The sequence below is a fragment of the Podarcis vaucheri genome, assembly GCF_965113315.1.
Source record: "Podarcis vaucheri genome assembly, chromosome: 5".
Classification (NCBI taxonomy): Eukaryota; Metazoa; Chordata; class Lepidosauria; order Squamata; family Lacertidae; genus Podarcis; species Podarcis vaucheri.
The window spans coordinates 93833611-93859567 of record NC_138763.1 but is presented as its reverse complement, the minus strand read 5'-3'; the positions used below and the strand labels follow the sequence as shown (position 1 = coordinate 93859567).

General features: G+C 43.4%; 1 protein-coding gene across 3 annotated transcripts; it reads left to right on the top strand.

The window, feature by feature from the left end:
- The first annotated feature begins 441 nt into the window (after window positions 1-441).
- LETM1 (leucine zipper and EF-hand containing transmembrane protein 1) lies at window positions 442-25700 on the top strand. 3 transcript variants are annotated; one of them, XM_082223106.1, is made up of 14 exons: window positions 442-630; window positions 4222-4279; window positions 6184-6640; window positions 10812-10955; window positions 11079-11216; window positions 13048-13251; window positions 13589-13708; window positions 16231-16362; window positions 16689-16868; window positions 18039-18188; window positions 21111-21245; window positions 22849-23039; window positions 24475-24631; window positions 25182-25700. In XM_082223106.1, exons 1-14 carry the CDS (start codon window positions 552-554, stop codon window positions 25329-25331), a joined length of 2295 nt encoding a protein of 764 aa, XP_082079232.1. In that variant the 5' UTR covers window positions 442-551; the 3' UTR covers window positions 25332-25700. The 3 variants fall into 3 exon arrangements, with proteins under 3 accessions (XP_082079232.1, XP_082079233.1, XP_082079231.1); XM_082223107.1 differs by having other exon boundaries at window positions 443-630; window positions 18036-18188; window positions 24493-24631; XM_082223105.1 differs by having other exon boundaries at window positions 443-630; window positions 18036-18188.
- The last annotated feature ends 257 nt before the right edge of the window (window positions 25701-25957 follow it).

Sequence of the window (25957 nt, the reverse complement as noted above, 5' to 3'; positions counted from 1 at the left end):
TTATGTTTGTTTGTTTACAATGTTGTGAGAACCATGGGCTACACGGAGGAAAAGGAGGCTACAAATGTAATAATAATAATACAGTAATCCTAACATAACGCAGTAACAAACAAAACAATGAGTTTCCTGCAGCCCTTAAGTTTAGGCGGGGAGAGGCATCCCATTGCAGCCGCCTCTATAAATTTTCCCGCTCCCCGTGAGGAAGCCGCCGCTTCCTCTCAAGGGATGAGGTAAAAAAACAAAAATGGCGCCCGGAGCCGCCCCGGAGGCTCCAGGAGCGGCCTCGGGCTCAGCGTATCAGGAGCCGGCGGCTCCGATTGGCCACTCGGCCGTCCAACGGGATTCCGCGGGAATCGCTTCGAGCCGCCGGGCTCCGCTTCCCGGCGTGCGCCGCTTCTCCCCTCCCTCGGAAGACTCCCTCTCCCAGCATGCACCTGGCTCCGTCTCCACCCCGCGCGGGCGGCTCCTGAGGAGAAAAGTGGCTCGGCGAGGCGAGCGAGCGGACGCGGCTCTCTAGGCCGGACCGGCAGCCTCGTCCTGCGGGTGGAGAGATGGCGTTCGTGCTGCTGGCGCGCTGCGGCCGGGGCGCCTGCTCCGTCCCCAGGCGCCTGCGCTGGGAGCCCGAGGCCGGTGAGGGCGGCGTCGGACCGGGGAGCGGGAGAAGGAAAGCGGTGGGGACAGCAGGGCCTGGCGCCGGTGGGGCGGGCCTCGGGTATGGGGGGGGCTCCGTGAGGGGGAGCGGCTGCAACAAGTCAGCCTTAGAGCCCCCTCAGCATGGCTTCGAGAAGGCCCTGAGCCTCCGGCGCCGGTAACCGTTCCGGATGTTTGAGGAACTACAACTCCCATCATCCCCCACCGCCGGCCGTGATAGCTAGGAATCATGGGAGTCGTAGTCCAACAACCACCGGGGACCCATAGTTTGGAAAGGCTGCTGTCACAGCGTGTTTGTTTATTTGTTTACTTACTTACTTCTTGGATTTATATCCCACCGTTTTCTCCGATGAGCTTTGCTCCCTCTTACTCATTTAATCCCCGCTACAAGAACAACCAACCCTGTGAGGAGGTAGAGTTGAGTTGACAGGCAGTGACAGGCTGCCAAGGTCACCCCAGCGAGCTTTCATGCCTGAGCGTGATTTGAACTCTGGTCTCTTGTGTCTCCAGAGAGCTGCTGCCAGAGTGTGGCTGATTGCCTTGCACTGCCTTTATATCCCACTCTTTTCTCCAAAGAGCTGGAGGTGGAGTTGGGTGGTTCTGCCCGCAGACTGTCTCACAAGAGTGGTGCATGCTCTGGTTATCTCCTGCTTGGACTACTGCAATGCACTCTATGTGGGGCTACCTTTGAAGGTGACCTGGAAACTACAACTAATCCAGAATGCGACTGGTGACTGGGAGTGGCTGCCGAGACCATATTACACCGGTCCTTAAAGACCTGCATTGGCTCCCAGTATGTTTCCCAGCACAATTCAAAGTGTTGGTGCTGACTTTTAAATCCCTAAACGGCCAGCCTTGTTCCTGTGCCTTCATTCTCTTTAAAGCCCTAAATGGCCTCGGCCCAGTATACCTGAAGGAGCGCCTCCACCCCCATTGTTTAGCTCGGACACTGAGGTCCACCTCCAAGGGCCTTCTGGTGGTTCCCTCACTGCAAGAAGTGAGATTACAGGAAACCAGGCAGAGGGCCTTCACGGTAGTGGCACCTGCCCTGTGGAACACCCTCCCATCATATGTTAAGGAAATAAACAACTATCTGACTTTGAGAAGACATCTGAAGGCAGCCCTGTTTAGGGAAGTTTTTAATGTTTGAAGTTTTAATCTGTTTTTACTCCTCTGTTGGAAGCTGCCTGGAGTGGTTGGGGAAACCAAGCCAGATGGGCGTAGTATTAATAATAATAATAATAATAATAATAATTCACCTCCTTCCTTCCTCACCACCACCCTGTGAGGTAGAGTTATGTTGAGAGGCAGCAACTGGTCCCCAAGTTTACCTTGAGAGCTTCATGGCTGAGTGGGGGGATTTGAGCCCTGGTCTCTCACAGGTCCTAGTCTGTCACTAATCACTCTGCCACCACTGGCTCTCCAGAGTGCCTGGAACTGGGCAATAGAGGTTTATGACCTGACTCTGCATTAAGATGGCTTTATGTGCAATGCATTATTGTGCAATATTGCAATATTAATATCTCTTGATGTGATTGGTGGAGTGTGTTGCCATCTTCAGCTTAGGTTATTGGTATAGTGCATATTATACAGGTCTTTGCTTGTGGGATAGTTTGCTTTCTGTTGTGCCTTTATGCAGGTGAGAAGGAATGGTGATGCACCCTGGAGTTAATATTGAGTCTGGTGTTCTAGTAAAATTCAGGTTGCTATGATGTCCAAAAATAGCCATGTAGGTATCAAATAAGTAAAATAATAGCATGAAGCAAAGCCTTGGAATGCTTCTAGGCTTAACGTTATGAAGGTTATTGACACTCTGAATTTGAGCACCAGTCAATTGCAGTTTCACTGTTTCATTCCCAGTCCCCATGCTAGCAGCTGCTAGTCTAGGTAAGTCGTGAGTCTCATAGGAGGCATGTTCTCTTTAAGGAGGTACACACCTTGGGCTGCAGTCATTATTCAGAAGCTTAAAGACGAATTTCATTATGAAGCCATTGGAATAGAGGTCCCCAGCCTAATGATTGCATCTGGAGGGTGCAAGATGGAGCTGGTGGACTGACATGGCACTAGGTAATCCTCTATTCACTGTTCTAAGTGCAGCTTCTTTATGAAACCTTTGAAAATATGATTCAATGACTCCTTCAGGTGAAGTGTTCAGTGAACTTTGATCTGGGGACCATTAAAGTGATGGGTGTATAAAATATATCTCAAAGATTACTGGGAACAGACTTCTGAATGTACATACTTTGTGGTGTAATTAATGTCTGAGACCTATAGAACTAGTCTTTGTGATGTGACTTAGTGTCTGGTGATAATTAGGTGGAAAAGTGTCTAGGCTATGCATTTAGTCATTCATGATACAGAAATGTTATCACTTCAACACGATATCCTTTTGAAGACTTTAAAGATATCTGCAACAATGAAGGCTACAAACATATTTATTTTTAAACAGCAGAAAACTTCAGACACTCTCGTGCCTTTCTGTTTACTCTAGGCTTTGTGTGAGGTGCCAAATCTCAGGTGAAACATGGCACATGTGCAGTTGCAGAGTATTCCTAGTGTGACTAATCCCCACATCTAATTTAGAAGCATTTCTGTCTCCTGCCTTTTCCTTATACTAACAGTTGTATTCCATACACTGGCTTTGTTTGATTGCATTTTGTTGTGGTCTGCATATTTTTCTTATTAGTTTTATTGTGTGTGTTTTCAGCTTTAATAAGATAATCACTTGTTTTCTTTCTAAAATCCCCTTAGAATCTCATTGCTAATCTTATCTTGTATGTGCTTCTTAAGTAGCCTTAAGTGCTTCTAAGAATGGTCCGTTATCCGCTAATGACTATGCCTTAAGTATTGCAAGGTGTAACTGTAGACTGACATTAAAAAACAAATTGCAAAATAAATAATAATTAAAAATCCATTTTTAAATACAAATAAAGCAGAGCACATCTCAGTACAAGTGTGTATCATTCATATATTAAAACTACATATAAAGACAATACATACAGTTGCCTAACCACAGGTATTTGAATAATTATCCACATATATAATTTTAAAATTAATATTTGAACGACATAAAGTATAGCTTCTAGAAACATAAAATGTATAATGTTTTGGAGAGTGAGAGGCACTACAGTGCAGCTTATTTAACATTTTGCAATTGATGGGGTGATTTTGTTCTGTTTGTTGATTCTAGTTTATAATCTTGAATGTGAAATGAATTCTTGAATTTTGACAACTTGTTTTTAGTTCTATTGAAAATTTTTATAGGAAAGAGAGTGTACAAGTTTAAAATTAAATGAAATCAAACTGAATCATTTGCTGCTGTTATTGCTGGGCTTTGAGACTTACGATATAGTTTTATTTGAATAATCTGCTTTCTTTGCTCATCACCCAGTCTCCTGAAGGCTTCTTGTAACTTATCCTGAGCATACAACATATTAATGTTTCTGTTTGCAGTGATCTAGTAGTATTGAACAAAGATATTTTGATGTTGGTGCCGCTACAAATGGTCAATGTATTGTATTGCAATCTACTGGTTTACAGACTCTTTTTTATTTTATTTTTTACTTCTAGGTCATTTGGAAAACCGTGCTTGTTTTAGCTGTGCATCCCTGAGGCTAATAAATCATACGTAAGTAAACATATTCAGAAGATCACTTTCCCTCAATGGGATGCTGATCATAAATAATCCAAAGTAACTGAGTTTCCCCAAGAGTTCAAAAAGTTAGAGATTAGTTTGTTTTCCTCATAACGTATGAGGAAACAAATTAATCATGCAGACATCCACAGTAGAAATGATTACAGGCGTCCCCCTACTTGCACATGGGTTATGTTCCCAGACTCCACTTGTATATGTGAAATCACGTAAAGTGGTGAGAGTGGTGTTGAGAGAGGCTGGGAAGTGGCTCTCTCAGCAGATTCCACCCACCTTCCCTGGGCAGCAATGTGCTGTTCTACTCATGCGCCCTCCCTGCCTCTGAAGACTGGAAAGTTGAATTGGGGGTAGGTGGCTTCTGGGGCCCAGCACCATTGCGAGGCCTTTCAGCGTTCTCCCTGTTAGTCTTGGAAGCATAGCTGTCAACCGTCCCTTATTTGGCGGGAAAGTCCCTTATCCCAGTGCTGTGTCCCGCTTCTGTCCCTTATTGATGATGTCCCTTAAATTTCCCGGGTTTCAAAGGAAGCAGCTCCTCTTCCTCCCTCTCTGCCGCCAGGGAGGAGGGAGGCACCACCCACTAAGGAGTCTAAGAACGACTGGGGGGTGGAGCTTGCATGCCTTCTGCCGATCAAATCGGTCGCATTGCCTGGGGACTCGCCTTTGCTCAGCGCTTCCCAGCGGAGAGGTGACGGTGGTTTTCCTTGCTGCGTTTTTCCTTGCTGGTTTTCCTTCCTTTGCCGGGTTGCTGCGCTGTGGGTACCACCGCTTGAGGCTTTGTTTGGCTGCTGGCTGGGCTTTCTGCCTTTGGCTCAGAGGGGCTCAGAAGTTGAACATACCTGTGCTTGGAAAATCTCTTATTTTGGCTGCTGATCCCTTAATTTCAAGGCTGCTGGTCCCTTATTTTCAAATCTGTAAGTTGACAGCTATGCTTGGAAGTTGCTGGACATGGTTTCTTATCTAGTTTCTCCCCCACCCCCAAGAAATAATGTTGCTGCCTGCTTGTGGGGTGGCAGAGGAGAGGGCAATGGAGGATGGAGGGACTCTCAGATCCTGAGTGAGTGAGGGTGGCAAGACTCTTGGAGCAGCCATGCAAGCTGTTTTCCCCTGCTCTCCATTTCTCCTACTCTTTTCGTGCCATTTTGGCAGCATATCCTGGTTCAAATCAGTTACTTTGTGGCAGCATGCATAAATGCAGTTGAACATGAGTGGAATGCACATGAAATAGGGGTTTGCCTGTATATAAAATAAGTGCTTAAACTGAACTGGATATATTGAATTGGTCCTCAAACTTTCTGGTCTTTTTAAACAAGCCTATTAATGTGTGGTCACCAGTACCTCCCCCTTCATAGGGTAGGAATTTCCCTGTGCTTTCCTTTTAAGTTGCCAAGACCAGTGATACCAGCTGATTACAGGTCAGGTACAGTTTGGGGAAAGTGGCCTTATTGAGCCCCTTGGTAGACCAAGAATGGAGTGGAGGTTCCCATTCCCAGGTGTAAGTAATAGTCCGGAGAGAGTGAATTCTAGCTGCTGAATTCTAAGAAAAGGGCATTTCATCTTGCTTCAAACTTTTCTGTAGGTTTGGAGTAAATCCTAATATAACACACTTTGCTAAACAAAGCTGTAAACTTGTCAAGCATGAAACAAGAACTTGATAGTTGTGATCTGGTGTGCAAGTCTTTTAGCAGAATAAATTTTGTCAGAGGGCCTTTAATGTGTAGTGGAAAGAGTGTTGGGTTTATATCTCCACTCATACAAATCTTTTGGGACGGTCATTCATGTCACTATCTTAGCCTTGTATACTCATAGGGTAAAGGTAAATGCAAAGAATTGTGAAGTACTATGTGCCATGTAAATACAAACACTCGCTTCTTTTTTTACAGGACAGCTCATTTTAAATATTGCACTAGTGCCTCTCCTGTTTACGTTTGCTTTGCAAAAGGGGCTTACAATCGGACTGAAGGATCAGGACAAAGGCACTTTACAGCTTTGAGATCGTTTGACCTGTGGTCACCGACTGCTAATGGAGGTGTTTTGGGGCCATGTTATCTTCCAGTACGACAGTGGCATTCTTCACAACCCCGTTATGATGACTCCGTGGTAGAAAAGTCGCTTAAGTCTCTCAAGGATAAAAATAAGAAACTGGAAGAAGGGGGCCCAATTTATAGCCCAACAGTAGAAGAAAGCATAGTTAAAAAATCTATAGGACAGAAAATTGTTGATGAACTGAAGCACTACTATCATGGCTTTCGATTGTTGTGGATTGATACAAAAATTGCTGCAAGGATGCTCTGGAGAATTCTTCATGGCAGTACTTTATCCCGCCGAGAACGGAGACAGGTACTGAATCCATTGTATTGTTTCGGTGATTCAATTTTAGATCTCTTAAAAGCTGAGTTAACAATTTTATTGTTTATACAGAGTGACATTAGCAGTATATTATTGAAACATTTTTGCCAGTAAATGCACATCACCTTGACTATCACTGGTTGAAATAATTAATAATAATAATATTTATTAATATTTATACCCTGCCCATCTGGGTTCCCCAGCCACTCTGGGCGGCTTCCAACAAAATATTAAAATACAGTGGTACCTCTGGATGCGAACGCAACCTGTGTCTGCGTGGGTCGCGATTCGCTGCTTCCGCGCATGTGCGTGACGTCATTTTGAGCGTCTGCGGATGTGCGAGGGGTGAAACCCAGAAGTAACATGTTCCATTACTTCCGGGTCGCCACAGAGCGCAACCCGAAAATGCTCAACCCGAAGCTACTTCAACCGCCAGAAGGCCCTCGGCGCTGGACCTCATGTCCAGGCAGAACAATGGGGGTGGAGACGCTCCTTCAGGTATACTGGACCGAGGCTACTTATGCATTTCCCCCCTTAAATGGCTGTACAAAACATCATGAACATTTGTTGAAGTGTTTGGTTTTTCTGTGTACTGTACAAAGCAGCTTCTGTATGCATTTAAATGGAGCAGAACATTGCTTGCATATTCTTACCCAGAAAAGTGTGCACAGTTTTTCTACCATGGGGTAGTGTGTGACCAGTGTCCTTAAGCTACTTGCACTCAGTGGTGTACAGGTAACTCACAGCTTACGTGAGGGTTCAGTTCTAGGGGTCCAAAAGACAGGAACTCCCAAACTGCCCCTCCACAAGGCAGAGGGCTGTTTACTGGGCTCAGGGACGGTCACGGGAGGACCCTGGGAAGCTTCCACACAAGTGAAATCAGTGTAAACTGCAAGTTATCTGTATATTCTTTAGCTGTGCTACTGCCCATAATGCTTTTCAGAAGTGAGCCCTGTTCAGTTCAATGGGGCTTCCTACCAGGTAAGTTGGTATAGGATTGCTGCTTCAATTGCTGTACATTTTTACATATCAAAAAACAAAAATTGAGTCTACTGCAATAATTGTTCACTAGATTAAATATCTATAATTTTGTAGTTTTATTTTCATGTTCTGAACAATTGAATAGTTTTAGACAGTGTTAGAAACTGAGAAATGAAAGCTAGGATCTAAGTGGTACTTTAAATGTAGGTTATGGACGTAACAATGAATGTCTGGATGTGCTTTTTTGTCATAGCATACAGTTGTTGAGGCACTATCACTTCTCATTTTGCAGATTTAGGCTTAAGATTCCACATTTTCATATCAACACATCATTCAGTATTTACCGTATTTTTCGCCCTATAGGACGCACTTTTCCCCCTCCAAAAATGAAGGGGAAATCTGTGTGCGTCCTATGGGGTGAATACAGGCTTCCGCTGAAGCTTGGAGAGCGAGAGGGGTTGGTGTGCACTGATCCCTCTCGCTCTCCAGGCTTCAGGAAGCTATCAGCAAGCCTGGAGAGCTCTGCGGGAGTTCCCGCAGGGCTTCCCACGCTGCGGGAGCAGCCTGCCGCCCGGCGCACAGGGCACCCTGAAGCAGAGCGCCCCACGCGCCGGGCAGACATTGGCCAGCCCCACAAGCTCGGGGGACAGCGGGGAGGCACAGCGCCGCCATCCCGCTGTTCCCCGACCTGGTTTTTGGGGGGAAATAAAGGGAAATTTTTTTCCCTTTATTTCCCTCCCAAAAAATTAGGTGCGTCCTATGGGGCGGAGTGTCCTATGGGACGAAAAATACGGTAAACATCATACAGTACAAGGGAAACCTCTAATAGTGTTTGTTGGGAGCTCCATCATCAAGTGTTCCCTTATATGGATCAGGCACGGAGAACCTGTGACTCTCCAGATGTTGGACTTCAGCTCCCAGCTGGCATGGCCAGAGTTCAGGGATGATGCAAGCTATAATCTGACAACATCTGACTAGCCACAAGTTCTGCATCTTTGACACTGGTTCTCTTGCTTTTACTGTTGTAAAGAAAATTGCTATGTGTTGATTTCTTTAACACTGTTAACAGGTAACAGTGCTTTTTTGTGCATCCATTCTAGTGACTCACTCTTGTTCTTTACCTCTTATTAGCAGTAATAGCAAACTAAAGTTAACAGTTGAACGATTTGTATTTTTCTTTCTTTCAATATATACAACCTATGCATACACCTGAAGTACAGTGGTGCCCCGCAAGACGAATGCCTCGCAAGACGGAAAACCCGCTAGTCGAAAGGGTTTTCCGTTTTTGAGTTGCTTCGCAGGACGAATTTCCCTATGGGCTTGCTTCGCAAGACGAAAATGTCTTGCGAGTCTTGAGATATTTTTTTCGCCCCCCCCCCTTTTTCTAAGCCGCTAATAGCCTTTTAGCAGCTAAGCTGATAAGCCTTTAATAGCCGCTAAACCGCTTATAGCGCTAGTCCGCTACGCCGCTAATAGGGTTGCTTCGCAAGACGAAAAAACCGCTAGACGAAGACACTCGCGGAACGGATTAATTTCGTCTTGCGAGGCACCACTGTATATACAGTGGTACCTCGGGTTACATATGCTTCAGGTTACATATGCTTCAGGTTACAGACTCCGCTAACCCAGAAATATTACCTCGGGTTAAGAACTTTGCTTCAGGATGAGAACAGAAATCGTGCTCCGGCGGCAGCAGGAGGCCCCATTAGCTAAAGTGGTGCTTCAGGTTAAGAACAGTTTCAGGTTAAGTACGGACCTCTGGAACGAATTAAGTTCTTAACCCGAGGTACCACTGTAGTGATTTAAAAGATGTTGGGGTTAGACTAAAATACATTTAAAATTACTATTTAATTTTTTTAAAGAAACACATTTCATATAATGGCTTCAACCCAAGTTGCACTTTTGTTTGTGCAAGGAGGAGCAAGTTCCCCTTCCATCTACAGCCCCCTCCAACACCTGTATTTATTTATTTGTTATTATCTATGGTGTTTATATCCTACCCTTTTCTCCAAGGAGTTCAAGGTGATGTATATGGTTCTCTCCGTCCTCTTTTAATCTCCAGAACAACCCTGTGAGGTGTGAGGTAGGTTAGGCTGAGAGATAGTGAATGGCCCAAGGCCACCCACTGAGCTTCATGACCAACTGGGGATTTCAACCCTGGTCTTCCAGGTCATGGGCCAACACTAACCACTATACAATGCTGCACCATTCCCAGGGATTCCCTATCTCTCAGTAGTAGATTTTTAGGGAGCGCCAGAGGATAGTCTGGTTGTGCGATTCTATCTCTGTTTCATTTCTAGAAGGGAAGCTAGCATCCAAACCACTATGTCCACAAGAGTTTAAAGAATCTAAGGACCCTATTGAGTTGATCTATAAAATAACTAGGGCTGAATGACACCAGCTTTTCAATTTTGAGATGTATCACCAGGTAAACATCACAGTATAGTGATATATCGTGATGTTGAAAAGGAAGGAGCATTGAACCTGAAACCACCAGAGCTCTCTCTGCCCCCAGTACATGGAAGCAAGGAGCATTGGCCCCCGGCCCTGTGAGGCACGGGTGAAACTGCTGCAGCTCCCTCAGCTGCCAGCGCCCAGAGCAGGGAGGAAGGAGGCAGCAGCCAGAGAAGGCACTATTGCCCTCAGACTGGTCCAGGGCTAATATTAACTAGTGTTAACTAATGTCAAACTGAAAGATTGACTATATAGAGCTCAGTGCTTCAAAGTTCAATGTGTTTATTAGTTGCCTCCTTTCTCTAACTTTTACAATTGTAAATTTCTTCATTATACTTACTCAAAGCCATAGATACAATAGTTGTATTCAGTAATAAGTACCACACCACTGCTTCAACTATTGTAGTTGAAATATATATACGAGACTTTACAGCATAAGCAAAAAGCCAACATTTCAATTTGTAAATTAAGGAGAAAGGAGTCTGGTTTAAAATGAAAGCTGATTTGAATGTAACAATGTTAAAGCAAGGAGTGCAAAAATATTACCTTGCAATTCAGTTCATTCAGTTCATTATCTTCTAACAAATTGATGTTAAGATGCTTTTTCTATATACCAAAAGTTGTTGGAATATGATGCAGAATACAAATAAATATCATACTATGGATGATATGTCAGATTGACTTGTTTTTATGGTTACTAATCTCCTTACTTATTTGTTGCTTACAGTTCCTTCGGATATGTGCTGATCTCTTTCGGTTGGTCCCTTTCCTAGTCTTTCTTGTTGTTCCTTTCATGGAATTCCTGCTTCCTGTAGCTTTAAAGCTGTTCCCCAATATGCTCCCTTCAACATTTGAGACAAAGTCTAAGAAGGTAACTAAAATATGAATCAGCAGTTTAATACTTTGTGGCAAAACAGATGTTCTGATTGATTAAATTCCAGTTGTATTCTACTTTTCTTCTGTCACGGAACCCAATTTGTTATTTACTTCTTAGGAAGAGAGATTGAAGAAAGAGCTTAGAGTGAAGCTTGAACTGGCTAAATTTCTTCAAGATACCATTGAAGAGATCGCCTTAAAAAATAAAGCAGCCAAAGGGAATGTTACTAAAGACTTTTCCACCTTCTTTCAAAAGGTAAAATATTTCTTTTTTTACTGATGGTGTATTAGTGAAATGGGACTTCACCACCTTTTTTCTCCCTGCAGCCGCTTCAAAATTTACTCCAGGGGGTTTCCACAACATTAGATTTCACTCATACTTCGCCTTTCTGCATTAAGCACCCAAGGTGTTGAACAACAGTAATATATAATGCAGTATGGAAGTTAATGTCAAAAAGCCACATACAACCACAATTAAAAACACTAATTGAAAGCAAGTGTAGGTGTGTAAGAAGAGCAGCCAATCAAAAATCAGAAGCAGAAAAACAAATCACTCTGGCGGTCTAAAAATTTGCCCAGACAAGAAGGCCTCCATTTGCTGGTGGGAGTTTAATGTAAGTGAAAGGCACTAAACATGCCTCCTTGGGGAGAGAGTTTCAAACCCTAGGCATGACTACTGAAAAGGTACTGTACTTTCTTGTATCCTTGCCAAACGTATTTTATGCCATTAGAGATGGTAGTCAGGCTTGAAGCCTGTTGAATCGCACCAAATTATTTCTTTAAATTTTTCCAATGGGAGTTTTTGGTGGGTTGACTTGCTCCTCATCCAAAAGTTTTAGGTTCAGAGTTTGACAACCATTTGTCCTCCTCCTTAGAGCTATCTCTGCTGAATCCCTCTTCATTTCCAGTGGATTCAGCTATCAGACCTTCAAGGCAGTTGGTTGTGGTTTCTGGTCACCAGAAGTGATTTACTCTGTGGGGAAGATTAATGACATTAGCTTCCTGGCAGCAGGGGTGCTGCTGTTTACTGAGAGAAGGGGAGGTCTGCTTCAGGGCGCCCTGCGCGCCGGGCGGCAGGCTGCTATCCGCAGCATGGAGAGCCCAGCGGGAGTTCCCGTAGGGCTCCCCACGCTGCGGATAGCTTCCTGAAGCCTGGAGAGCGAGAGGGGTCGGTGCGCACCAACCTCTCTCGCTTTCCAAACTTCAGCGAAAGCCTGTATTTGCCCCATAGGACGCACACAGATTTCCCCTTCATTTTTGGAGGGGAAAAAGTGCGTCCTATAGGGCGAAAAATGCGGTAAATGAAAATGGTAGACATTTAAAAGAGGATAGGGGACCCAAATACTTTGAACTGCTACAGGTTACTTAAAAAATAGATAGCTTCAGATTTTTAAAAATGTAAAGAGCACATATAGTGTTCTTCCATGCATAAGCCCCCATTTTCAAAACTGTTGAAATACAGCTTGTCCAGTCTGGCTAACAACCAGTTTAAGATGACAACACTGCTTCATTCAGTACAGCCTTCTAGCTTATGGCCTGACCCACTCAAATGTGTGCTTGCCTTTGTCCAGCTACAGAACGTTCAGACTGGAGTTGGGGTTGTCAGTGATTGCCACCTGCATTGCACCTCCTATTCTCGGTGTATCAAAAATCTAGCAGCAGTAGCGAATAACCCTTTTCCTTTTGTGTAGAGGCTTTTAAGCAGAGGTCGGATAACAACGCACCATGGATGTTGTAGCTGTGAACTTCCTGCTTTGGCATGAATTGGTCAACGAGGGTGGGAAACCTAAGACCTGTGTTCTCTGGGCCTGCTCTGCATCCTCCTCAAGTGCCTGGATGGGATGCGTACTTGAATGGTGGCAAGTCTTCTTGCTTGTCTGATAGAGAGAGTTATATGTAGGTGCTATGGCCGTTGCTTCAAAGGAAAACTGACGGCGTCAGGATTTTTCACTTGATTCCAAATTACATAAGTGTGGAGTCATGAGACTGAGACTTATCCCATATGGTATTAAAGAACTGCACATTTCTTAAGTAAAAGTTGAGGGAATGTAGCTTTAAGTCTTATAAAATATGTTTTCTACTTTCAGATCCGTGAAACTGGTGAAAGACCAAGCAATGAAGAAATTTTACGATTCTCTAAACTATTTGAAGATGAGCTAACCCTTGATAATCTCACAAGACCTCAGTTGGTTGCTCTCTGTAAACTGTTAGAACTTCAGTCAATCGGGACAAATAATTTTCTACGTTTTCAGCTAATAATGAGGTTGAGATCTATAAAAGCAGATGATAAAGTAAGAGAATTCCCTTTTGCTACAAATTTTCCAGGTGCTTCTGTTGTTTCTAATGGCTTTTAAAATTACTTTAAGCAACTGCATTGTGGAATGCAGAATTTCATTCATCTGGGAATGTTGGGTCTTTTTCACAATTAGACTTGCTATGGGGCAGCTATAGTCTTACCACGAAACACAGAACAGTTGATTAGAACATACTTGGCAGCCCTTGTTTGGCACTAAACCGAATTCCATCCTGCAACGATATCCTGCTTTCTTGTAATGATTGTATTATTAGGTGACAAAGATAATTTCTTCACAGGGATGAGTGTAGTTATTGATATTTGTGTCTGTCTAGCTGATCGCTGAGGAAAATGTGGATAGCCTGACGGTTAAAGAGCTACAAGCAGCATGTCGTGCAAGAGGCATGAGAGCACTTGGCGTAACAGAAGACCGTTTGAGGGATCAGCTTAAGCAGGTACTGATGAAGAAAGAAGGGACATGAGCTTTTGATCACCCAAAAGCAGCTCGTGCTGTGTGTGTTTTGGCATTGCCTCTTGGTCCTTCATTTGTGATTCGAGGATCCGCGTCCCGCTCATGAATAATAAAGACACGTGGACACAGTATATAAGGTTAATGGGCTAGAAAAGGCCACAACTTTATTGATTACAGCATGTGAGAGGTACAGTGGTACCCCGCAAGACGAACGCCTCGCGAGACGAAAAACTCGCAAAACGAAAGGTTTTTTCGTTTTCGAGTTGCCTCGCAAGACGAATTTCCCTATGGGCTTGCTTCGCAAAACGAAGCTTGCCCCGCAAGCTCCGGGGACAGCGGGTCTTCCCTGCTGTCCCCGGACCTCTTTTGAAGCAAGGGGCGGCAGGGAGAAGCGATCTTCTCCCCGCAGCCCCAGGTCCGGGGACAGTGGGAAGCGGTTCCCGCTGTCCCCGGACCTCTTTTGAAGCAAGGGGCAGCGGGGAGAAGCGATCTCCCCGCAGCCCCTTGCTTCGAAAGTGGTCCGGGGACAGCGGGGAAGAAGCGATCTTCTCCCCGCAGCCCCAGGTCTGGGGACAGCGGGAAGCGCTTCCCGCTGTCCCCGGACCTCTTTTGAAGCAAGGGGCGGCAGGGAGATCGCTTCTCCCCACCGCCCCTTGCTTCAAAAGAGGTCCAGGGACAGCGGGAAGCGCAGCGCTTCTTCCCCGCTGTCCCCGGACCTCTTTTGAAGCAAGGGGCGGCAGGGAGAAGCGATCTTCTCCCCGCAGCCCTAGGTCCGGGGACAGCGGGAAGCGCAGCGCGTCTTCCCCGCTGTCCCCAGACCTCTTTTGAAGCAAGGGGCGGTGGGGAGAAGCTGTCCAGGACCTCTTCTGAAGGCGGGCGGGGGGCAAAAGTCTTTGTCCCCCCTGCCTGCCTTCCCAGGGGCTTTTACATCGCCCCGGACAGCGGAGAAGTCCTCCGCTGTCCCGGGCGATTTTAAAATGCCGCCCGCCAGCATTTTAAGATTGCCCCGGACAGCGGAGAAGTCCTCCGCTGTCCCGGGGTTTTTTAAAATGCTGGGGGTGGGAAGAAAAGCCCTTCCCCCCCCCAGCCTTCAGAAGAGGTCGGGGGACAGACTGTCCCCGGACCTGGTCTGAAGGCGGTTTCCATAGGAATGCATTAATTGATTTTCAATGCATTCCTATGGGAAACCGTGCATCGCAAGACGAAAAACTCGCAAGAAGAAAAAACTTGCGGAACGAATTAATTTCGTCTTGCGAGGCACCACTGTATTGGCTTAGGCACTGGACCAACACTAAATTTTGACTCCACCCACTCGGAGATGGGTGAGTCTGTCTAGGGTTAACCACCAGTAGGAGGAGCCTGTTGATGCAAATACAACTATAAGCTTTCCCCCCCCCCCCCCATGTCACCGGGGGGTTGTGCCATGGCCTCCAGCCAGGCAGGGCATCGGACAGGATCCACGACCGCCTGATTCCTTTAACGGAATACCCATAAGTGAAGGGATAGGCGATGCCCACACCCTGCCCTTCCACACACCAACAACACATTCCAGTGGCTAACCGCCAAATACTGAGAAAGTTGTGACGATTGCTACGAGGTAGGCGAAAAAACCAAGAGGCCGGTGCCAATTTGCCAATTGGGGAAAAACTCCTACTAGGCTCCCCGGACAACCAAGGCGACCAACCATAGGTCCATAGCAAGGTCAAGCGAGAAGCTACACACTAAAGGGAGTGGTGGGTGGGTGACTTGAAGAATTCCGGCAGCGCAATGGCGGGGAAAGCTGGCACGACCACATTTGAGCGGCTAAACTACGCCCCCGAGCTGCCACCCAATTGGGTGCCGTTCCGGGGGATGTGGCGCACCAGCGACAATGGCAGGTAGGGGCCGGAACGCCCCCTGCGCATCGCGAGAATCGGTTCCCGGTCACAATCCCTCCCTTCCGGGAGGAGGAGAGGTTGTACCAGAAGTAATGCATTTAGCATTAAACCTAGAAATGTATACTCTATTCTGACCAAACTAAGCTTCCTAGAGCAAAGGCCTTCTAACACTTCCAGAGTTGACGCCTGAGCCACATAGCCACAAGAGCGCCGTGAAAATTAGTGTCCCAAGCTTTTTAGGCTCATCTACCCATTGGTTGCCAGATGTGAACTATGTTGTCATTTTTTCTGCTCTCCTACCCCACTGTCATACCTTTCCAACCCTCCTAGTCCTGTGATGTCCACAATCTTTGCATTGAGCAGGTATGTTGCTATGAGGCAAATATACTTGCTGCAAACTCATATCAGTGTCCCACACTGAGAGTTGTTTACCTAGGAAAGACTATCTGTTATCAGATATCTGTTTAACATGATATTCTCCTGCCCCAAATCCTTGATGAGCAGCACTTTTATTCAGAAGTTCACTAGCAGTTGAAAAATAAATGGATTAAGGTTGATTTACCCAGTTCATAAGTGTTTTGGAGTGCAGAAAGATGTACTGTTCTAATACTTTATCTTTTAATTGCAGTGGTTAGACTTACATCTGAACCAGGAAATCCCAACTTCACTGCTTATTTTATCTAGAGCTATGTACCTTCCAGATACTCTTTCACCAGCTGACCAGCTTAAAACAACCCTGCAAACACTACCTGAAAGTGTGGTATGTCCTATTTAAATTGCAACTACGTTCTGTTAACACCATTAAATCTAAAATCTTTGTTCCTTAGGGGGCTTTCTCTGCTACAGCCAGTATATTCACTCTAGTATAATTCTAGTGCTGGGGATGGCCCATTTTGCACTTTTAAGTATTACTCTTGCACCCTGTGTGAGTGAGCAGCATAGGATTGGTGGGAGCTTTCTTACATTGTAGAATGCAGAAATAAACAGCTAGACCAGACTGCTAGTACTAAGTTTATTCTTCTGTTAAAATCCCTATAGAACAGTGTGAAATCTGGAAAGTTGATTGGTTTTTTATTTTTGTTTTAGGCCAAAGAAGCTCAAGTTAAAGCGGCAGAAGTGGAAGGAGAAAAAGTGGACAATAAAGCCAGACTGGAGGCAACCCTTCAGGAGGAAGAAGCTATTAGGAAAGAAAACCAAGAAAAAGAATTGGAAAGGCTGTCAGAAGCTGCTGAGAAGGCCAAAGAGACTCTTCAGGTCGCTGAAAGGGTAGGCTCTTTAAAAAGGCACCAGTGTTGGTTTTAAACGCTTTACTTCATCCTTATTTAAAATTGACCTTTTCCCCAGTCTCCCTTAACTGTCTGTGAAGTTGATTTTGCACTTCTTCCAAATGGGCAACTTCCAAATACATAATAAATACATATAATAAATACAATAATAAATACATATGATGGTCACGTTGCAAAGGGGCACTTGGATGCATACATTTTTTTCTGCAACTGTTTCAGAAGCTTAATCACACAGATCAGGGGTTTGATATGTAAAAGTAGGGGAAAGTTGTAAGCTTGCACTGGTTACAGGATAGTTTTAAGCACTTCTTATGCTGAACTCCCAACTGTTTTTTAATTTAAAAAAAAATTGGTTCACTATAAGGGCTCTGATTTTTAGTATCACAATTCTGCACAAACCTTCTATAATCCTTTGTGAAAGACGAAAATGTATGGTTTCTACCCCCCCCCCCAAAAAAAAGATTGAAAGGAGTTTAGTGTTACAGGAGCTGCTGCCTGTAGAGTCTCTTGCTACATACAGTGGTACCTCGGGTGAAGTACTTAATTTGTTCCGGAGGTCCGTACTTAACCTGAAACTGTTCTAAACCTGAATACCACTTTAGCTAATGGGGCCTCCTTCTGCTGCTGTGCTGCCGGAGCATGATTTCTGTTCTCATCCTGAAGCAAAGTTCTTAACCTGAAGCACTATTTCTGGGTTAGCGGAGTCTGTAACCTGAAAGGTATGTAACCTGAAGCGTATGTAATCCGAGGTACCACTGTATTGCCTTTCCAATAATGATCATTATATTGCACATACAGAAGCAGCCTGGCCCCAATCAAAAGCTGCTGGCAGAATTCTTTCCTCTCTCTCTTAGCAAAAATTATATCATTGGGAGGGGCACTGTACCACTACCCATTGGATCAAGAACTCCTCCTCTTTCCTGCCCTTTCAGCTACCCTGCAAATGCAAACATGAAGGTGAAATGAAATTAGTCCCACTCACCAGCCAGAGACAACAACTGATATAATTCCTTCTCTCCCCATGAAGAACATGTGTTGGAACTGTCAAATGCCATGCATAGAGCTTCAAAGGTGGAACTTGGGGTCGTGTTCAAAATGTGTTTTTAAATTCCGGGGTTTCAGACGATGTTGTCACTTTGTGTTTTAGAAGGAGGTGGATGCAATAGATCTTGATACTTCAGCTGTGCATATAAAGGAGAGCAAGATAGCTGTGGATACCGAACAAGAACTGGCAAAGGTGGACTTGACCCTGCATTCAGAGACTTTGAAAGACACAGCACCCGTATTGGAGGGCATCAAGGTGAATAGTGGGCAAGGCTGAGAGCGAATATACTGCAACGCACCACAATACTTTCCACGTTGGGCTGTTGCAAGATTAACTCTCATCCAAGAAACTCAATAGATTTTGTGGAAGAGCTGCTGCTGTTTTTTTTAATTACAGGTGTTTTTCATTTGCAGAACATTGTAAGTGGCTGAAACCTGGGGACATAGTTAGCTACTGTGCAGGTGACAGTAAATCAGGACTACATTTTGGGTCTCCTGTGTAAATTATGCAATGAACAGTGCCTCTGGGATGGTTGTTAATTCTGTCTAAATTAGGTAATGAATCCAGTTATGAAAGATGCAGATTCACACTAAGTGTACGCCTGTATATACCAATATTCAGTTAAGATTGCTTCCATTCAGAGCTCCATGTATGTTTCATAGTGCCCAAGATCTATTGCATTTTGGGGTTGCTTTGAAAGATCATTTTGGTGGAGGTTGCAGAGCTGCACTGCACTTGAAACAAGTTTAAAATTCTCCAAATTGTCCATTAAGAAAAGTTATAGGTACAGGCTCTCTACTGTCTATATTAGGGATAGGAACCTGTAGTCCTTCATGTGTTCCTGGACTGTTACCTCCCATCATTTCTGCTCATTGGGAGTCCAACAAGGCCCACACATTCTAAGCTATAGATTTTGGGAAGCCTCTTTGCTCAAGAACTGGTTAAAATAATTAAAATAAGGTGGTTAGGCTACTTCCAAACCTGAGTGGTTGGGAGACCTTCCACTAGTCTTAATATTCCCCAGTGAAGAGTATATTGACTTGAAAGAGATCTTCATTTGGTATTTTTCATTTAGATTCTTCAGCACCCACTTAAAAAACAACAACAATTGTGGTTTTATGGGTTAATCCTGCCAGCTTGTCTCTGTTTCAACAATAGCAAGAACTTACACCTCCTTGAAATGTACTATCTGGGTAGTAGATATGGAAGATTTGACATGGAGGTTTCTGTATCATATTCTTAACTAGATTGATTAGCTTTTTCTAATATTTATAAATTAATCACAGTGCATAATATATATTTGCTCTTGTTGTGTAGTAATCTTGTATAGTATAGCTTAGCATTCTGTATAGCGTACTTCATGGGTAGCCAACTTGGGCCCGGAGGCTGTGGGAGATTGTGGTTCTTCTGTAGGTCATGTGAGAACCTAGTTATGGCATAAAAAGTGACCCTATCAACTAGTTTGCAATTAACTTGTGGTACATTTTCCAAAAAGAGTTGGCCACCACTGGTGTACTCCATAGCTTATAATTTAGTAATTGTGTACCTCTTGCATAGAAGCAGTCGTAAGAACATGGATGTCTACTTATTAGTTCTTGTTATTTTCATGCTGCAAAGTTTGAAGCATGGCTGTGGTGGCTATGTGTTAAGGTTAGGAATGCTTTTTTGATTTCTGGAACATTGAAAACTTGAACTTTAAAAGCACCTACTAGAAGTAGTAAAATGGCTTATGGGCAATGTCATTTCTGTTAAATTCCAAACTCTGATGTGCCCAATAGTTGTCTTAGACACAAGTCTGTGTTTCTCAAAGTTGGGCCTCTAGCTGATGTCAGACTACAACTCCCATCATCCCTAGCTAGCAGGGCCAACTGGAGACCCAACTTTGAGAAACACTGGTCTAAGTCATCCTCCTGTGATCCCACTTGGCCTGGAAACTTTTATAAGCGTGTAAGAATTCTAGGATCCCCCCCTCCTTATTTTAGGCTTTAGTATTTTGATGAAATTTCTTACTGGAAAACTGTGCTTCTTTCTCCACAAGCACTATCCTTTACTTTTTCTAGCAAATTTCCATCTTCTCCTCTTTCTCAGCCCCCCAGAAGCAGGCTTAGTTATGCTAGGCAGTGCGGAGAAAAATAAGTACTGACAAGAAAAAGGCACAACACAATTGCTGCCTTTTCTCTCTTTCAAGTATTAAAAAATCTTGTAGAAGATTGTTTCATGGAGTCAGAAACTATATACAGATCTTCGGACTTCCCCTTTTGCCCAGAGAGGACCTGGCCAGTGATTGTGCATTCTCTGGTTTTCATCTCAACCAATAGTAATTGCTTTTGAAACCCTCTGGGAGTGTAAAGGAAACTTGTATGTTGGACTTTATGCATGAGCCACATATGAAACTGTTACCCAAGAAAACCTGCAAGGTATCTCCAGAAGATTTTGTAACGATGGCTTCCACCTTCCTTAACTTACAGCTACATCATACGTTACATGAACAACTTTTGGAGTCCAGATAAGAGAGCAGGTACACTGTTGAAAGGGCAAGTGGTTCATGCAGGTGATAGATGCAACTTATGTCGCACATTTAAAACAATATCTAGACATACAAGGGGAAAATAGCCTTTTTGTCCCCATTTCATACCTTTCTGAATCCTGTTCAGCACGGAGATAAACCATGCTGGCTTGTAAAGTGGGTGTTGTCTGATAGACATGGAAAAACTATGTCATGGTGGTGCTTTTTCAACAGAGCCTGCCACCTAAGCACATAACTTCTCTCTATTTTGGTTGGACAAGATGATTGCACATCTCACAGCTTGCACTGTGTCTGTTGCATTTGCGACGGGTAGAAGTTTGGGAGTCTGGGTTGATTTTTCACTCAGCCTGTATATACTGCATTAAGCAATCCTATTAATTAGGGGTCTAGTTATTTTAAGATCATTTACCAGCTCTAATATAGGACAGGTAATTATAATCCTGTGCTATTAGTATCATTCTTTATCTATACACATCTTGATGATCAGAAAGTTCTGGATTTCCCATGGAATTACACTTATTTTATTTTTTTATTAAAAAGGTAAAATAAAGATTTTGAAAACATAAGAGTAGTTCCAACCGTTTTCTGAAAGGGACACTCTCTTTATAACAATTATTTCATTTCTCTCCCTCCCCCAATTTTTTTTTTAGGGCGAAGAAATAACCAAAGAAGAGATTGACTTGTTAAGTGATGCTTGTAGTAAACTGAAGGAACAAAAGAAATCGCTAACAAAGGAAAAGGAGGAGCTTGAGGAGCTCAGAGATGATGTGCAGGAATATAGTGAGGTATGAATTTTGAGAGTGTCCTTGGCCGTGTCATCACAGGGCTGCTGTGGTGGGCACGGCCACTCAGTAAACCCCTCTCTCACAGAATGCAGACTAGTGAGGCTGAAAGACAAATAACTTTTCCAAGAACCTGAGTACAAGCCAGAAGAGGTATGAACCCCCATAGCTTTTTGAAGCCACATAATAGGAAGATTGTCACAAATCGACCTCTTTAAGGCCACACCAGACCCCCCTTCCTTGAATCCACCAGCTGCTGTGATAGTGAAAAGGGTACCCATGGTGGTGGCCAGCTGCTTCTTGTTGCTCCATGTTGACAGAGCCCTTACCTCTGAGTAAACGTACTGTTAACAACATGGCACAGGAGGGGCCTTGTCAGGTAAGTAGTTGCACTTCCCCGTCTTCTTTGCATTCCCTTGCCTGGTTCCCACAGCTGAAGGGTTCCAAGTGTGATTTTGCTCCAGCAAGGCAGGATGACATCTCTTCTCCCCATCTCACCCTGCAAGGATGCTTTCCCCAAACCATCCCCCCAAATACCTAATGTCATGTGTGACGGAAGGTGTGGGGTGGGTACTGACATGGCTTCAAAGGAAGACTTGGGAAATTAAAAGTTAACTCCTGAATGCTGCATTTCTGGAGCAAAGTGAACTCTCTCTACCCATTACCTGTGCCCAATAGCAACAGATTCTCCCCACATTTCCATTCTAGCAGTGGTTTCAAGGAAAACCACATCTCCATCCCAGTGCTGCTCCATAGCTGTCAACTTAAAGATTTGAAAATAAGGGACCAGCAGCCTCGAAAATAAGGGATCAGCAGCCAAAATAAGGGATTTTCCAAGCCCAGGTAGGTTCGACTTCTGAGCCCCTCCGGGCCAAAGGCAGAAAGCCCAGCCAGCAGCCAAACGAAGCCTCAAGCGGTGGTTCCCACAGCGCAGCAACCCGGCAAAGGGGATGCAGCAAGGAAAACCACCGTCACCTCTCCGCTGGGAAGTGCTGAGCAAAGGCGAGTCCCCAGGCAACGCGGCCGATTTGATCGGCACAAGGCATGCAAGCTCCACCCCCCCAATCGTTCGTAGACTCCTTATTGGGTGAACAACGCAGCCAAGCAACACAGTTGGAGCCTCCCTCCTCCCTGGCCGGCAGGGAGGGAGGGAGAGGAGCTGCTTCCTTTGAAACCCAGGAAATTTAAGGGACATCATCAATAAAGGACATCAGCGGGACACGGCGCTGGGATAAGGGAATTTCCCGCCAAGTAAGGGACGGTTGACAGCTATGTGCTGTTCCTGAAACCTAGAGGTTCAAAGAGCAGTGCAGGGCTGTACTGCATGTTGAGTTCCCAACAGATAGGGCTCCAAAGCATATCACCTGGTGTGATTGACAAGTGAGGGGATGCTTAAGTGGAGAACTACGTAGCCATTCAACAAGATACTTTAAAAAGCAGCCCCCAGGAATAGGAATACTGTATTTAAAAAATATACCTAACTCTCTTTTGTCTTACCATACCCTTGATATTCTGCAGTTGTCTTTTGGATGTACATGCAGCAGATACCTCTGATTTTTGCTAAATACTATGGTTTTATGAACCATGTTTTTTCTTTGATCCTCAGGATTTGCAAGAGATCAAGGAGTTGTCTAAGGAGGGAGAAGAAGAAATAGTTGAAGAGTCTAAAGCAAGCAAGAGATTGACTAAAAGAGTGAACCGAATGATTGGACAGATTGACAAAATTATCACGGAGTTGGAGACAGAACAAAAAGTGGTGGATGGACAGCTGGAGAGTAGTGCTAGCCCTCCCATTGGGTAAGTGTCAGGTGATACAAGTAGGGGATTGTTCTTGTGAATATGGGTTGATTCCTTTGCAGAAGGAAGTGCCTCTCAGACTTTTTCAATCTGAACTCTTGCGTATCAGTTCCAAAATATTTACATGGATAATTTATTCTAATCATAACATAAATAGTGAATGAGACCAAGTACATGCTTATTACAAAACATATACAAAACCATATAATACCAAATTTTATTTCCACTTTAATCTATTGATCTGATTATTCCACTTAAAGCATTGACTCCTATGATTTTGTCTAATCTTTTAAAGTCATCTGAGTCAAATCTGTCCACGTTCAATCCCATTAGATGAGCCCAGGTCATGTGAGAGGGACTCCAGTATCACCAGAGAGGGAGAAAAACAAATTCTATCCACTCTTCCATGCATAATTTTCTACACTTGTGTTCTACACTTGTGTAATTTTGCCTCTTCCTGACCTTTTCTCTAAACTAAAAATCCCCAAATGCTTTAACTTTTCCTGATTGGGGAGCTATCCCCTTAATAATTTTGGTTGCCTTTGGAACCTTGTACAGCTCCAAAACATGGAATTGCCCACAGTATTCAAAGGGCGGTTGCCCCATAGATTTTTTAATGGCATGATGATGTCATCAAAATATCAGCCCATATTTTCTACCTGCTTTATCTAGATTTGCCCTTTCTGGGAGAAATCTGATGGTTTGGTGTTTGTTTGTTTTTTTAAAAAACAACCTTTGCCAATGACCTAGCTGCAATAAGTCAACACCTGTTTACAATATTATGCCCTTGTCTGGAATCAACTCGTTGAAATATTAGGAAGCGTTAGTTTTGGTCCTGGATCCCTGTAATTCATATACTAATAACTCCCACTAAATAAGTAAAAGTAATTTATGATGCTATTCTTGAGCTAAATTTTAATAATCCCAATCAAAATTACTACAAGACAAATGTAAGGGATGATATGTCATCAAACAAGTAATTAAAAAATATCCTGTTTCTAAATAGTAGAAAATAATGAAGTGTAAATTATCTAGTCCTCAAGCATCTCAGAAATCACTGGCGTTCCTTGAGGTTTAGCAAGACTTCTCTTAAGACTGGTCCTTAGCAGGACGTAGACCTTAACATTTCGTGAAATATAGTAGTGGGCAAGCTGTTTTCTCCTCCAAAGGGGATTTGTTGGGTACATGTTTCTATAGTCCTGAAGCAGAATACTTGTTAGGGTTATAAGAAAAAGTGGGAGGCTGTACTGCCTTTTTCTGAAAAAGCCAGTTGCCTCATAGGTTCTGTAGTAGCATGTCTTGGTTTATTTCAGTTTTTTAAATCAAGTTGAATATAAATGTGCCTTCCCTGGTTTTCAGTATGGAATATGGCTAGTGCCATATAGTTTGTTTGTTTTTTTGAAAACCCCTTGTAGTAACTACTTGCTGTATACAGGTTGTGTTTCCCATTTAGGGAGAATATCATCAGTATCAATGAGCTTATCAATGTGATGAAACAGATTCAGAAGATACCAGAAAGCAAACTAAACAGGCTTGCCCAAGCACTAGATGAAAATAAAGATGGAAAGATTGACATAGATGATGTTTCCAAGGTGAGTCTGCTGAAGAATGTAACCTGTTTTGTTTAATGTTTGTTATTTGTGTTGTTTAAACAATTTGTTTTAACAAATTTAAGTCTTAGAAGAAGAAAAAAAACCTCCCTTAAATTAACCGACCTTAGAATGAAAACAGTTTGGTTTAAGTTGTGGCAGTATGGTCCATTCTATGGTTTGGTTAAATTGTTAAGATGTGATATAGATTCAGAGCTTAAAAACAAAAGTCTAATTGATGTTGAATAATATACAAGTTTATAAAATCAGAGCAGTATCAAAACAATTCTCAGTCTTCTTTTCTCCAGGCTAAACTTAGCCAGCCCCCTTGATATTATCTGTATTGTAATTTATACAGACTCATGTCAACAACAATCTTACTTCTTTGGAAAATATCACGCTGTCCTTTTGGATTCAACACACTATTTTGAAATTGGGTTGTGGTTGACATTACAAATCATTTTTGGCATATATGCTTCGGTTATTTTCCTCCTTAATTGTAGATAAAACACAATGTAACTTATGCATTTAACATATGTTTATATTTGCATAGGTGGTAGAACTCATCGACAAAGAAGATATTGATATTTCTACTAACCAAGTTGCAGAGATCATGTCACTGTTGCAGAAAGAGGAAAAACTAGAAGAAAAAGAGAAAATTAAAGAAAAGACTGAGAAGGAAGCTCTAGAAGTCAAGAATTAATGAATTAGTCTTCAATTTGATTTCAAGGCTGAAGTGGAACATCTTATGTTACCTTGTCCAGCACCTCCTATCTGTGAGATGATGGAACATTATTGATATATAGGTTAATCAGGAAATAATAAGAAGTTGGGTAGGCAGAATGAAACTTTTCCCTGATCAAACATGGGCAATTTATCATTCCAGGAAGATGAGAGCAGTCTTGGTCTTTAAATAATGTATTCCTCCTTGTGGAATTTTGTGTACTCTTTGGTATTCTGTAGTGATTCAGTACATTTTATTGTCCCCAGATCATGATACAAATTAGGAATTTCCTTGCATTGTGCAAGGAATTTACATTTTTTTGTTAAATAATATTACGTATACTTGGCATGCAGTTTGTCTTCTGTACTTGGCAAAGAGGTGAAATTCTGTGCAGCAAAATTAGCAGTATATAAACCATCCAAAAATATCTTAAATTCCCATTATTATTTTTTAATGAAGCTTCAAAAGGGCTTATATAGCAAACACATTAGTTCTGAAAGTGCTTGTCATTGTGTTGGCCTAGCGCACCCTCCAGTTACACTTTTAGAACTTTAGAAATTTTTAACATGCTCAGATGCTTTAAAAAACAACAACCAGCTTCTCAA